Source organism: Pseudochaenichthys georgianus, chromosome 13, assembly GCF_902827115.2.
Source record: "Pseudochaenichthys georgianus chromosome 13, fPseGeo1.2, whole genome shotgun sequence".
In the NCBI taxonomy this organism is placed as follows: Eukaryota; Metazoa; Chordata; class Actinopteri; order Perciformes; family Channichthyidae; genus Pseudochaenichthys; species Pseudochaenichthys georgianus.
The window spans coordinates 8,898,114-8,913,206 of record NC_047515.1 but is presented as its reverse complement, the minus strand read 5'-3'; the positions used below and the strand labels follow the sequence as shown (position 1 = coordinate 8,913,206).

At 41.4% G+C, this 15,093-nt stretch overlaps 1 protein-coding gene across 6 annotated transcripts in view; it reads right to left on the bottom strand.

Moving 5' to 3' along the window:
• Window positions 1-10,169, bottom strand: part of usp32 (ubiquitin specific peptidase 32) — a 61,590-nt gene extending 51,421 nt beyond the window's left edge. For all 6 annotated transcript variants that reach the window (XM_034097005.2, XM_034097007.2, XM_034097009.2 and 3 more), the window contains exon 1: window positions 10,007-10,169. In XM_034097005.2, the coding sequence (XP_033952896.1) occupies window positions 10,007-10,064 (58 nt within the window). In that variant the 5' untranslated portion in view covers window positions 10,065-10,169. The remainder of the gene's footprint in view (window positions 1-10,006) is intronic.
• Between the last annotated feature and the right edge of the window lie 4,924 nt (window positions 10,170-15,093).

Genomic DNA, 15,093 nt, shown 5'->3' with positions numbered 1-15,093 from the left:
CAGGTGCGCATGCCCCGCCAAAAAAGGAGCACCGTATCATTTGAAAAAAGACGCATTTGCGCACCAACATAGAGAGAGAGAGAGAGAGAGAGAGAGAGAGAGAGAGAGAGAGAGAGAGAGAGAGAGAGAGAGAGAGAGAGAGAGAGAGAGAGAAGAGAGATATATTTGCGAGTTGCATAAAAACTTGTAAGATAGCAGGGTTTCCCACACAGACTTTACTTGGGCGGGCCGCCCAGGTATATTAACGTCCGCCAAAGTATAATTTGCGAGCCCTTTAGGTTTAATTTAATCAGTCCGCGAGCACGACGGCATCTGCGATCCCTCGCTCTACCCCTCGCTATCGCGTGAAGGGTCTGCTTTGCACTCCGCACAGTAACTGGTGAACAGTCCATGAGTGTGCTCACTAGCGCTTTGCAGCCTTCACGCCAACATAATAATGTTAACACCTGTACAATCAGTGACGCACACAGTATGTTAATATGATTTGATGAAGAGCAAGATACTCTAGTTTATCATCATAGAAATCACATTGCAAACATTAATCATTTACTGTGGCAGCTTTCTGATCAAGCATCTGACTCACGCATACACAGGTATCATAAATAACCAGAAGCCCAGTGGTGGTTGTGAGGTGCTCTTTATCTAGACTGCATGTTGAACCTTTTACTCCAATGAAGCCTGACTCACTCCAGTGACACGGTGGTTATTGTACAGCCTGCTGACGGTTCAGCCAGAGCAGGCTGTCAATCAGTGAAGCTCCATTTGAAGAAGCTGAAAAGACCAAGAAGCTCTACCTCCATTTTACTTCTATCCTGAATATGTTTGATTGCCATGGTATCGAAATAAGGAGTATAGCTTAAGATTTTTTTTTATCCTTGGTGAAATTATCGATCGGTCAAGTACAACTAAACCTTTTCAATCTGTCAAGTACGATTGAACATTTTGATTGGTCATGCCACTGTTGAAAACATATATGTAATTCAAAATAATCGGGCCCACTGATTATCTTTACATCAAGATAAATGCAATGCGTGTTCCACCTGTCATGGCCCTTGAAAGGATCAGCCCAGTCGCAACATCATCAGTGGATGTAACTGATGAGTGCCTGCCTACCACATACAAAAAGGGCTTAACAAACAAAATATGTATTTTATGACATATTTGACGTATATGGTAAACACAAGATTAGGAGTTTTTCTCATTTTCTTCTACAAAATCTGTAAATAACCCACTGGTGAATGTCCAAAGCTTCCATGTGTCATTAAATGGCCGTTGCTAAAAAGTGACCAAATAAGACCTCTGAATGTCATCACGCCAAATACAAGTCTTTAGTTTAATGGTGGTGATTCGTAGCCATGCGACCGTTTGTCATGTTACTTTTTCTTCCGAGAAGTTCCGACAATTGCATATAAGCTCCAAAAATCATACAATTGGTGTTAATATGTATAGATTATCCTGCTGAACAACATTTTCTGAAATCGACTGGAACTCCAATCTAAGCTGGCTCTCATTTCTTCTCATATGAGGGTCTTATCTGGTCTAACATTTTAATTAGGCGGCAACATGTCAAGGCATTGATACTGACAATCCAAATAATACGTAGAGAAAATGTCTAGTAAATTAGAACAAGAAATGTTCTGTTATACTACCGACCCAACTTGTGGTACTACCAGATAATAGCAAAATTGTAACAATTAGATCGACAAATGGGAAAGGAAAACAAAGCCGTCCATATGATACAGAACACTGTGTATTGTTGATGCTGTGATGCAATGGGTGTATTCTTAGACACTGGGCTGCATTAACTGGACCTTGTTACCATTCAATGCAGAGAAAACAATGGGTCTGATTTCTCCCACTGCCCACACACTTTCCATCCAGACACAGTCTTCAGACAAAGCCTAGGAACATAAAATACAATACTTTTTAAGATACATAGCACTGCAGGCAGAAAAACCTCTTGCTGTGACTTAATGTTTGCCATCCTGTGAAATAAGCAGTGTATGGCTTGCCTGGTACTACCAGCAAGACTGAAAACAGCCAGACAGGGAGCAGAAAGGTGTCATGAACAGCATGCAAATACTGAACACACATGAGCGCAAGTGACCTTTCAGTCATGATAAACTGTCAATAGAAACACAAGCAGGAAGAAACATACAGGGAGTGCTGTTCTTAAAAAGCCCATTAATCCTGCAGGCGTAACACCAAACATTCAGAGTGAGACGGCTGCTTAGACCACAAGAGAAAATCCACATAAAACTACAATATATTATTGCTATTTTTAGATCCAATTATGAACTCATTCTACAAATCTTTATATTGATATACATTTATTTAGCATAAGCTAGCATAGGCTTTAACGTCAAGCAAAAGTAATATCAGGGTAAAATGAAGTGGCTTGGCAATATGATCCAATTTTACATCAGGACACACAGGTCATCTTAAAGAGGCCCTATTGTGCTTTTTGGGGTTTCCCCTTTCATGTAGTGTGTTGTATAGATTTGTGTGCATGTAAATGGTAAAAAGGATGCATTCTCAAAAAGTTCCCTCCAGAGGGAGTTTCTCTCACACACAGGGGCCTTTAATTGGTAATAACAAGTGCAGACTAACACACATTTCACATAGCGTCTGATGTGCCTCATGAAAACACCATAGGCCTACTGGAAGACTTTGTGGCAGCATGAGAATAAACGACATCGACAAACCAGGGAGCAAAGTGAGAATGTAAAGCAGCAGTCTATCACCTTGGCAGATAAGGCCTGCTGACGTGGACCAGAGGTATTGTAGTTCTCAGGTGACCGTAAGGCTGTGTGTCAGAGTGGTTAGAGCGCTGACCCTGGTTGTTGCATTACCAAACTATGTTGGTCAACCACAAAGGTTCAAATGGACAGTGAAGGTATTCAACACTCTGCGAGAAAACCTACAAACCTGATAAAATATAGTAAGGCTATGTTTCAGTTATGTAGCATCATGAGGGATTTTTTATGAGCATGTTTACATGGAACACAGGGGTACCATAGCAAGGTGTTTCAGCAATGCAATATATTGGTGCAGTGATCAAGTATTGTTGTATGCGGACCCGGAAATCAGCATCGCAATGGCTATCTCGACAAAAAGCCAAAGGGATTTTTCAATGGGCTTTTAGATGATTGCTAAAAAAAAACGTTGGCAAACAAATGTCTATGATAATAGTAGTGTCGGCACCTCTGTTGTTTCCCCGACTCAGACTGCAAGGAATCTGGATGTGACCCTAGATAACAACCTGTCCTTCACTGCAAACATCGCTGCTACAACCCGCTGCTGCAGATACACGCTTTACAACATCAGGAGGATGCGTCCCCAGCTGACCCAGAAAGCGACGCAGGTTCTGGTCCAGGCTCTCATCACCTCACGCCTAGACTACTGCAACTCCCTCCTGGCTGGTCTACCTGCATGTGCCATCCGACCTCTGCAGCTCATCCAGAATGCAGCGGCTCGTCTGGTCTTCAACATTCCTAAATGTTCCCACACCACTCCGCTCCTCCGCTCACTTCACTGGCTTCCGGTAACTGCTAGAATCCACTTCAAGACACTGGTACTTGCATACCATGCTGCGAATGGATCTGGCCCTTCCTACATCCAGGACATGGTTAAACCGTACACCCCAGCGCGTGCACTCCGCTCTGCATCAACCAAACGGCTCGCTGCACCCTCGCTGCGAAGGGGACCCAAGTTCCCATCAGCAAAAACACGTGGGTTTGCTATCCTGGCTCCAAGATGGTGGAATGAGCTCCCCATTGACATCAGGACAGCAGAAAGCTTACACACCTTCCGGCGCAAACTGAAAACTCATCTCTTTCGACTCCACTTCGAGCAAAGAACTATTAACAAAGCACTTATATACTAATAAAGGACTGGCTTATCTATAGCCAGTTGAGTAGCGCTTGAAATGTTTTTGCTCTATGAAACCTGATGTACTTATATGATTCTGTTTTCTTCAAGTTTGTATTTCGTTGGTCGAACGCACTTATTGTAAGTCGCTTTGGATAAAAGCGTCAGCTAAATGCAATGTATTAGTAATAATAATAGTGTTTATGCAAATCGACAGAGCTAATGTTATGCTTTAAATGAACTACATGACATCACATGAGTTCCTGTCACCATCATTGAGCTAAAGGTTAACTTGTATTTGGGGTAGTCTCAGTCTAGAAGTGTCATTTAGTAATTGATTTAGGACACATACAAGCTTCAGACAATAAACACTGGGGTGTTTACTGACATACTTTATGTTGTAAAACTAAAACGTGAATAACTTGTAAGCTTGAGATAACCGCAGGCATCTTCACGAAAACAATTTCAAAAAAACGATGAATTTGAGACGAGCGAAACGGAAGTGCTAAATGATAACTAATTCTGGGTTTTAGGACTCATTCCTGCACCACTCTTAACAATAGCTATCTAATACATTGCTTAACAAATATCTTCAAGGTAATTCAACACCACTGGCAAGCAAATTTGGTGAGTGGAGCTCAGAAAACAACTTCCTTCTCAATGTCACTAAAACCAAGAAACAGATCTTGTATTTTAGAAAAAGGGAGGTACACATACTGTTGTCTACACCAATGGAGCTGTGGTAAAGCAAGTCAACAGTTTTGTTCCTGGAAATCAGTTCCTGGGAATCAGCATCACAAACAACCTGACATGGTTGTAAACACAACTTTTTCAAAAGGAGAAAACTTAAGAAAGCTACATTTCCCAGCACAGTTAGTGTTAACTTTTAAAGAAGAACAATACATAGTATTGTGACAGGAAATATTACAACTTGGCATGGGATAAGGCCATCTAGAAAGAGATGCAGAGGTTTCTGCTGTGGAACCTCCAGACTACAGAGCAAAAAAGAAAATAAATCTCCCTTTTTGACAATAACTTTATTCAGTTGCATAAAACTCAGTTGTATTAAACCTTTAACATTCAATCAGGAACAAATTCTGCACCAGAACTGATCCAACATTAAAAACGCTATGTTTTCAAAGTGCTAAATGTATTTCATTTTAAAGCTCCTTACACACCAAAGAACACGTCCCGTCAGGCTCACGTTGCCTCACGTCTCCTGCGTCTTGGCCATGTTTCGCACTGGAACCATAGACTGGAACACACCGCAAAAACTTCAGCCGACGGCCAAGTTGCACGTACGAACTGTGCATGCATGAGTGGCAATAACTCTCCTTACCAGCAGGCGGCAGTAGTGTGTATTCGTCATTCAAAAGAGGCAACAACCGGAAGACAGACTGCGTGATACACCGAGAGAAGAAGAACAGACTGCGTGATATAAACAAACAACAAATAGCGTGTGCGTTCAATTTTCAGTCGAGAAGCTCATGGGGCTTTCCCGAACCTGTGTCGAGAGCTGGAGTTAAATGAAATCTCAGATTTGTCTTCTTAATAGTTTGTTTAATCCTGCAGGCGTAACACCAAACATTCAGCGTGAGACGGCTGCTTAGACCACAAGAGAAAATCCACATAAAACTACAAAATATTATTGCTATTTTTAGATCCAATTATGAACTCATTCTACAAGTCTTTATATTGATATACATTTATTTAGCATAAGCTAGCATAGGCTTTAACGTCAAGCAAAAGTAATATCAGGGTAAAATGAAGTGGCTTGGCAATATGATCCAATTTTATATCAGGACACCCAGGTCATCTTAAAGAGGCCCTATTGTGCTTTTTGGGGTTTCCCCTTTCATGTAGTGTGTTGTATAGATTTGTGTGCATGTAAATGATAAAAAGGATGAATTCTCAAAAAGTTCCCTCCAGAGGGAGTTTCTCTCACACACAGGGGCCTTTAATTGGTAATAACAAGTGCATACTAACTAGGGCTAACTATTCGGGTTTCAATTTCATTATTCGGATATTCGTTTTTTTATTTTTTTTCAAAAACATATTTATTTTTTCCTAAATGTATGCCATCAATAAAGGAGAATTTCCATATTCTTATACTATATTTATACTTTTGAATTGCACTGTTAAAATGCGGAAATATATACAATCTCAGCCTGTGCTCCTGACATCGCGTTCACTCAGTCACGAACGCAAACAGCACGCTTCACCTCGCTTCACACACCTGAACACAAAATGCCGAAGACTTCAGCTGTGTGGGACCATTTTAAATTGGACGACGGTAAGAAGAAGGCAGTGTGCCAAATATGCGACAAGAAACTGGCCTACCACGGTGGCACAACAACTCTGAAAAGTCACCTGGATGCTGTAAGTAGTAGCCTAGCTTAGCTGTTGTCAAGTTGCCATGATGAAGCTGCTATATCCGCCGTTTAAACAGTAACGTTACACATGATAAAATCGTGCACTTTATTTGCTTGGAAAATAGTTGCAAGCAAGCAACCAAATAGTTTTTTTATATTAGTTTTTAAATTTTATCCGAATAGTGAAAATAATAGGTGCAATGTGGGAACATCTGGGGCTAAGGCAATTATTGGCATACAGTTCGTTCATTTATTTTTCGTTCTTCATTTATTTAAATACTGTTTACTGTATCGGTAACAAGTATTACACTGTTAGGCCTACTGTTACGGCTATTTTATTAAAAGTATTGTTGTAATAACAGAAATATGTGTTTTGTATCTTCAGGTTGTAAAACGTTAGACGGAATTTGGAACAAGATTTGGTCCACGGGCGCTGCACTGCGGCTGGGTTAAACGCAGAGGACACGTTTAGTTTTAATGTATGCGAGTACTGAGACAATACATACATATAAATCGTAATAGTATGCTCTTTCTGCGCTTCTGCTTAACAGCGTGTTGTCAGGTGTCTCGGATTCGGAGCGTGTTATGAAACCTTTTGAAATAAAATAACATCTCTCCGCACCGAATATTCACTGCTGATTACTACCGAATATCCGGAGCCCGAAAAATGGTATTCGGGACAGCCCTAATACTAACACACATTTCACATAGCGTCTGATGTGTCATTTTATAGGACAGATGTAAATCAGTTTAGCCTCATGAAAACACCAAAACAAATAAATAAAAACAAAACATGTCGAATCAACATGTCGAATCGGCGGCAGAAGGTGAAAACAAATAAATAAAAACAAAACATCTAACCTAAGCTTTCTTTCTCTCCATAAACAGCACCCAAACTAAATAAAACGCAATCTGGTAATTTATTTTTGGTTGTTTTTCCGTTTAGCTTCTCATGCACTGATTCGCTAAGCTGAACAGCCAATCAGAGTGATTTATTTGGCCTTTGGCCGACAGCCTACCGATTCAACATGTCGAATCGGCACGGCCGAAAAGACACAACGGTACAGTACACACCAATCTGAGTAGGGCGACACGACGCTCATCGATGGCCCGACATCCATCGACGTGTGTGGTGTGTAAGGACCTTTACACAGCTTAATCTCTACCTCTATACTCCACTTACCCTTGAAGGCGACCCAGCTGATTCAATATTTGGATATGGGATTACTTTTTAATGTACATAGTACTCTTGGGCTTTTGATTTGTTTTCAAAATAATTGTAACCACACCTACTAATTTTTCATTCAAATCATCAACCTGGACAGTTTCCTTTCCACGAGATTAAACGTTTTTTTTTGTAATTCTGTCATACATTTTTTTCCCGGAAGCCGATTTGGACCATTTTCTTATCTCTTTTCCATTTAACTCTTTAAAATCTTATGCAGCCATGTTCCAAGTCCAATTTCCAATTTAAGAATATGCTCATATAGCAGAAGATAAGAGATGCAAATATGTATGCATCAGACAGTTGAGTAACCTACTTTAAGTCTCGAGTCAATGCATATCTCAAATTTAAAAAATACTAGTTCAACTCTATCCAAGTGTTGTGGTTTAAAACTGTAAACAAAGTGGACAGAGTGCATTATCAACCCTGCAGAATTACTCTAGAGAAAAGTCTGAATGATCCTGGATTTACTACAGGAACACTTCAAAGCCTAACATTTCCAAGCGGAACATTATCCCGCTGGTGCACTACTACAGTGAACATCCATGAAAACTGACCTCATAATTGCGGCAGTCGAGCTTGCTGTGGGAATTAGGAATGCTGCCATGTGACTGGTCAGATAAGGCTGGATAATTCCACAGAGTGTGTGTGTGTGTGTGTGTGTGTGTGTGTGTGTGTGTGTGTGTGTGTGTGTGTGTGTGTGTGTGTGTGTGTGTGTGTGTGTGTGTGTGTGTGTGTGTGTGTGTGTGTGTGTGTGTGTGTGTGTGTGTGTGTGTGTGTGTGTGTGTGTGTGTGTGTGTGTGTGTGTGTGTATGCATGTGTGTGGTCACATGTGATCAGAGTGGGAATGGCAATCAGCTTGAGGAATGCAAACCACCTCACAAGGAGCTGAAAAAAAAATCAATTTAGACGATAGAATAGGGAACATTGTGTCACGGTTTGATTAAACAGTGTAAAATAGTATGACATGTTATTTGTATAGCCCCCACATTTGTCTCATGGGGCTTTATAATCTCTATAACCTAAAATGTCATCTTCTGTCCTTAGCAGACAAGGAAAAACACCCCAAAAGAAACCCCACAAATAGTGATGGAATTGTGAAAAATCCTGGTAGAAAATAAGTAACAGAACTTAATCATTTACATATTCATGCAAAAGACAGATCTGTTTAACTTCCGTGTAGATCCCTGGTTAAGACATGGTCATGCCCTGGATGGATGTGTAACAACCTCTCATAGCCTGGAATTAACACATGCAAAATTAAGCTAAGCCAGGGAGCAAAGTGCAAGAAAAAGGCCATCAGGAAAGAGATTAATGTGCTTCCTGATACATGCTCAGCTACACCACGTACACTAACACTCAGAATGTGTATCAGTTATAAAACAGCTTTCACCAGCTTTGTAATTTGCTTGTTAAATCTAGATATAATCTTCCATACTAGATCTGACAGCAAATTATTTTAGAAAGCCGACTATGATTCCATGTTGCTGTATCTGGCCTACAATCATGGTTTATCATAAATCAATGAATGGCTCGCACAGTTCACGAATAAACACCAACAGGCTAATTGCTAAAGGAGTAAATGCAGCAGCAGCAACGTAAACCGTTTGTTGTTCCGCCAAACGCCCTAATTGCATAGCTAGCCTAGCATACAGTTACTTTAGCAAACTGACAGTCCTCAAGCACAAACACTGACAATTAACGTTGACCATACCACATGGCTAGGCTTACAAATCCGCAAGAATGAAGGCTAAATCAAACAGTCTAGAGGCATTTCCCTCTGGGTCTAGCGGTAAACGTTAGCAACCCAACTGTCTAGCTATTAAGCTAGTAGCAGTAAATACATACTCAACGTTAGATATATGGTGGTAAAAGCTAGGCTATATGACACACTGTATTGTCAGCAAAAACGTTAGCAGACATTCAAAGCGGTCTTCACAACTGTTTTGCCAAATACTGTCAAGCCAGCCCATCCCTCCTCGTTAGCCAACATTAGCCCCATAACCAACGCTTTGGTAGCTATGGAGAGAGTCACGCCAAGCCTCGTCTAAACATCTGTACTTTTAACGTGGCCTTGATTATAAACAAGATACGCGTGTCTTTAAACACCAGTCAGACATAATTCCATATTTCTAAGAAGAATAACCCAGTTCGGGAGGGACACAATCCGTACAACGACGTTTAGCTCAGAATTATGTATGCTTTGATTACAAGGAAACGCTGACCAACTGCCTCCCGACGTTGTGTATTTTGGAGGAATACGACTGTAGAACATATTGGCTTAGCTATTGTTAAACCTAACATACATTAGATTCAGTGATATATTGATATGCCGAAATGACTTAGGGATCCAAGCGGTTCCGTAGAGACCCTTTGTTATTTCTTGACAGGTGTCTACCTTATCCAATAACCAGGGCCACTTAAACGCTAGACTTTAATAGGAGGTCTGGTCCTCTTGTGTACCGGACTAGCCTCAGAGCTGACAGTTAGCTTAGCTAGCGCCACTGAGATAGATTTAGCCCGTTGCTTTTCGGCTTACCTCTCTTGACGGCCTCGTCATACGACAGGAATCCTATCCTTGACTCTTTGGCCCCCATGCTCCCCTCATTTCATTGTGATGTTGGGGAAATAAACGTTGTTCACTGAGTTGAAAAGTGTCGCCTTATCCGTTTATTGTGAAATGGGTTCCTGTTGGTGTGTGGATGTGGTGAACGGGTGAATGTTTTCAGCGACGCCTCCATTCTGTCACATGACCACACTCCACAGGTCAGTTGATCAGAATCCTTATGTTAGGACGCATAGAAAACAACCAACCGACATGTCAGAAAAAAAGGGTTTTTTTTATATAGCAATAACTTCAGTGTTTAATTCCCGAAAATTGCCGTTTGAGTCATTATGCCCAGTCATATCAGGCTGTCAATACGCATGCATGTCTGTGGAGTGTTCTAAACCAATGCGAATAGCACCACCTTGTGGCTAGCCTGCTGATGTGCGCCAGCTTACATTGTGATGTCTGGTTTAGGTTTACAACCACTGTGACCTCCATTGGCACCACATAGGACCTGAAACTAGGGTCATAGGCAGGCCCACCTTATCCTGCCATCAGGCCCTGGGGCTGATAGGTTTTGTAGGCCCCCTATTTAAACAACAAATGAAAGTCATGTATAGCCTCGGCAGGCTCTGTGATCGCACTTCTCCACTCTGCTCTGCGCCTGGTCCTCTCCTCCAGATGAGTGACGTATCGGGCCTCCCTCATGTATTTGTCGGGTTGCCGTTGGCTCCCCTCCACGTAGCAAGTCCTCGTTGTCCTCTCCATCTCCTCCCCTCCCTCCCTCCTGTCTGTTTTTCCTCTGCCGCTAGTCCATCGCTATCAGAACCAGACGGCCTACTTGGCTCCGAGGCCCCACGGCCGGCACCGCTACTGCTCGGTACAGAACTCATCTGTCCTTCCTCCTCATCCTGGCCTACAGGTTTTAAATAACCTGTAAACTTCGGCATTTTTTGTAATAGCTGCTTGTCTCGAAACTCCTTTTCCCTCAACAATTTCTTTTCCCGAGCGTCACTCTCAAACTTTTTCTTCTCAAACTTTTTCTTCTAAACAACCTTCATCTGTCACTCAATCACTCACAATTTGAATACGTCACATGTGAAACATATTCTCATTCTGATTGGCTGTGAAGTGGTGCCCACTGACTGTTTCGGAGTCATCTCTGGAATCCATCGATCTGATTGATTAGCGGAGCAAATGATCAAAATACTACGGAGGGAAGATATTTTCGTTTGGATTACTGGTCTGGGGGAAGCCCGCGAGTGTGTGTGTTTGTTTCTCGGGGAAAACACTCACGAGAAACCCCGGATATCATCTGAATTTGCCGAAACAATTTTAATATTCTGAAAGCCAAGACTTTGTTTATTTGAAACCAGATTAAAACAAACTGTAACGGACCCTGCCGTGTTATCTATGATTACTAAACGCCTTACATTCATAATGTAAGTGAGTGGCGAGTGAGATCTGTCATCTTCCCTTTACAAGCTTCAAAAATGTATTTATCGTGTGATTTTGGAAATAAAAGTTTCATATTCTGAAAGCCAAGACTTTGTTTATTTAAATGTTTTTTAAAAACGTCAGAAATAAAAAAAAAAAATTTTTTTAAATTAACTTTTTTTTTTAAACTTTTGTATTGGCTCATGATAGGCCCCTGATCTCCGTAGGCCCCTGGGCTTCAGCCCGTGCATTAAAGCGGCCCTGGTCATAGGGGTCCTACAACTCAATGTTTACATATATATTTTTGTTTTGGTTTATTTGTGACTTTAAATGGCACATGACCAACTTACCAACGACAACTTTTGACATTTTCAAGTGTTACATTGTTAGCTAAGTCTTCAATTTGATTTCACCAAAGTTCAAAATGAATCCCTACATTTCAAAAAAGTAAATATAGTTCTTCATTAAGTGGTCCTGTTGTCAACGTCATTACCCCATTTTAGATTGGAGTTTGGCGTGATAACTTGTGCACTTTGACAGCGTCCTACGTCATGCTGCTGTCTCCGACGCTGCAGCTTCATACTATTGGAGTAAATCGCAAGTAAGGCCCAATCCCAAACCACTCCCTCGATCCTACCCCTCCGTGACGGAGGGAACTCCGTCTGTAGCCCTGTAGCCACACTCGCAGCTCAACGAGGCTCCCTCCTGTCAGATGGAGGGAGTAAATACAGCGGCAAGCTTTGGGACGGCCCAGCGCCATATAGATAGAAGAGTTACGACACCGGAAGTCCAAAAACGGTTATCGTCACGTGGTTCATGTAGACGAGGATTGTTCCCCGGAAGTTCATGGCGGGCAATGTGAATGCATTGATAACAGGAGATAGAACTACGATTTTTGTTAATTATTAGTGAATAAAGGTTTTGATTTGCAATATTTATACAACAAATCGATATGTGTATGTATTTACATCAATATGTTTTAAAAAATAAAATCGAATTTGCTAATATTAAGTGATAATATTAGGATTAGTGTGAACAACTAGTTTACATGTTACTAACAGTGCCTTGTTAAAGAGCCTGTTGCTGTTTATTTATAGCTTTGAATTCTTTCAAACCAATATTATCTTCTTAAACTTGTATGGTAGTCAGGAGCATCACTTTCTAATGTTTATTGATACATTTAGAGGGAGGGGATCTAAAGTAATGCTTTAAAATTCAGATTGGATTAATTTCTACCATTTTCTTAAATTCATGGTAGTTTCAGTAATCCCCTGGTAATTGGGGACACAAGTTATCTAAATGACTAATGTCATCTTTATGGCTTTCAGAAAGGACAGGAGACCGACAGGTGACTATCAAAGGACTAGCAGCAGCAGCAGGACTAGCAGCATATGATGATAATGATGATGTTAAATGTGTTGTTTTAGGAACATCCATTGCAAATACATGGAATTCAATAAACATTGAATAGCATATCATGCAGTTTGTCGGTGCCTTTTCCTCAGTGTTGTCCTGGTTTGCTGTGCTGCCTCCTAGTAGCCACCATGGTTTGCTGTGCTGCCTGGGGATGCTCAAATCGCTCAGAAAAAGGAGTACGAATGTACGGCTTCCCCACTGACACAGAGCGGAGGAAAAAATGTCTGGCTCAAGTCAGCAGGAGCAATTTCACGACCAACAGCAACAAAATATGTGATGTAATTATATACAAACACTGCATTTGCACTTTTTCACAAAACGAAAACCACACCATTGGGAAAACTTAATGTTTTGTTTAATACAAAAAAACAGGGAAAGGCTTGAAAAACACTGAGAGTTGAGACTCATGGTGCAGGGTGAGGGTCTCAGTGCAGGTATTCAGGCTCCATTGAATCCCCCTCTGGTTCTTGTGCTGAAAGAGGGAGTAACAGACAGGAGAAAGGGTTATACACACACAGCACACCTATTGGATGGGAAATGCCTTGGGGAGATAAGGTGTTTACTTATATAAAACAGTATTAAACTTACCTTGTGTTTTCACTCTCACTTAAGTCCCTCTCCCTTTGCCACCAATCCAGAATCAGCTGAGCTGCAACATTATACAGACAGGTAATAATTAACAGAATCACAAGGACACAATATGGCTCTGCTAAAAACACTCACTCTTACACGCACCAAATTTATATTTATCTAATATTTAACTCCCTCCACCCCCGCATACAATCCCGTTTAGAAGCCCCTCTTCTCTAATTCAACATGTTGGACGAAATGACATTAAAGGGAAATGGAAACACTTTTCAAACTGCTTTCCATGCGACAATATTACCATTAGGAAATGTATTTATCTAGTCTATTTCCAATGTAAACGATCGAGATACGCGAATTTACTTTTTGAAATACGTGCCTAATGACCATGGGCGCTTCCATTGCTCCGGGACTTTTCCAGTGACGTCACTGACTGGGTACGGCTTCCTGGGCCAAAGCTCAATAACAAACAACATGGCGTGCAATGCACCAGTAGTTTACATTACAAGAAAACGGTCGTCGTCAGGAGTTTATTGTATTGCCCCAGGCTGCACAAATGGATTTTATACAAAGAAGGAAGAAGTACATTTCCATAGGCTGCCACTAAAGGATGAGAAGCTGCTCAAAGTCCAGTCTGGATGCCTGGTTCAATACAAAACATTGGATTTGAAGCCAGGATCTGTTCCCACAATATTCGATTTCTCAACGTATGCAGTCGGGAACACCGACCGTCCCAGCACGTCGGCCGCGCAAGACAATGACAGTGTCAACAAACGTGAAGTTTGAGCCACCAAACGAGTTGCTTCAGCTGCCGAGAGAGAGGTAAATATTGCAGCACTACCAGATTACTAGCTCACACATGTATTTACTGACACAGTGTGACCTTATTAATTAACGCAATCGCGTCCAAACTAAATGGTAGCTATTATTATGACGCACAATAGAGAATTGGGGGTGTTCTATAGCTCAACTAATTAAACTGGCATACACACGCTCATCTGTCGAAAACAGCCCTAAAAAGGCTAGTATTGCTATTGATGGATGGTATTGCAGGACCCAGAGCGCACGGAGCACAGAGCGGACAGCAGATAACGGAATTGCAGTTTTATTGCTTATAGATTATCAGAACATTTCAAAGGGGACACAGCCCCATTGGATATTAACCTATGGATTAACTACATCATCGTTTTTATCGTTGTAATGCCATTGAAGACCAGTTTAGACCAGACAATGAGGAAGGTAAGCCGTTAGCCTGGCGTATGTTAGTACCTAGCGCCACTTGTTTTGATGTACGTTTTTGTGGATAACCTCGCGAGTTTGTATCTTTCAGTGTTGAGGTGGGCACCGTTAGATTCTGTGTCTCCTTGCGATCATAAACGATGTGTTGGATGTGCGGCTAGGATAAGTAATAAGGGAGCTAGGAGTGATTTTCGGTGCAGTAATAGGTTAGTATTTTCGCTCGGGGCTAATTCAGAGGCTCACTGTTAGCATTGTGTTTTTTAAAAAAATGTATTCCGGATCGTATGCCACTCTATTCGACCGAATCGGTTCATAAGCATAGGCCATGGGGTGCCTGGTAACTGTAGATGCTTCCACATCAATGTCATCTCCCGACGAATAGTCAAATTCATCGTTCAAAA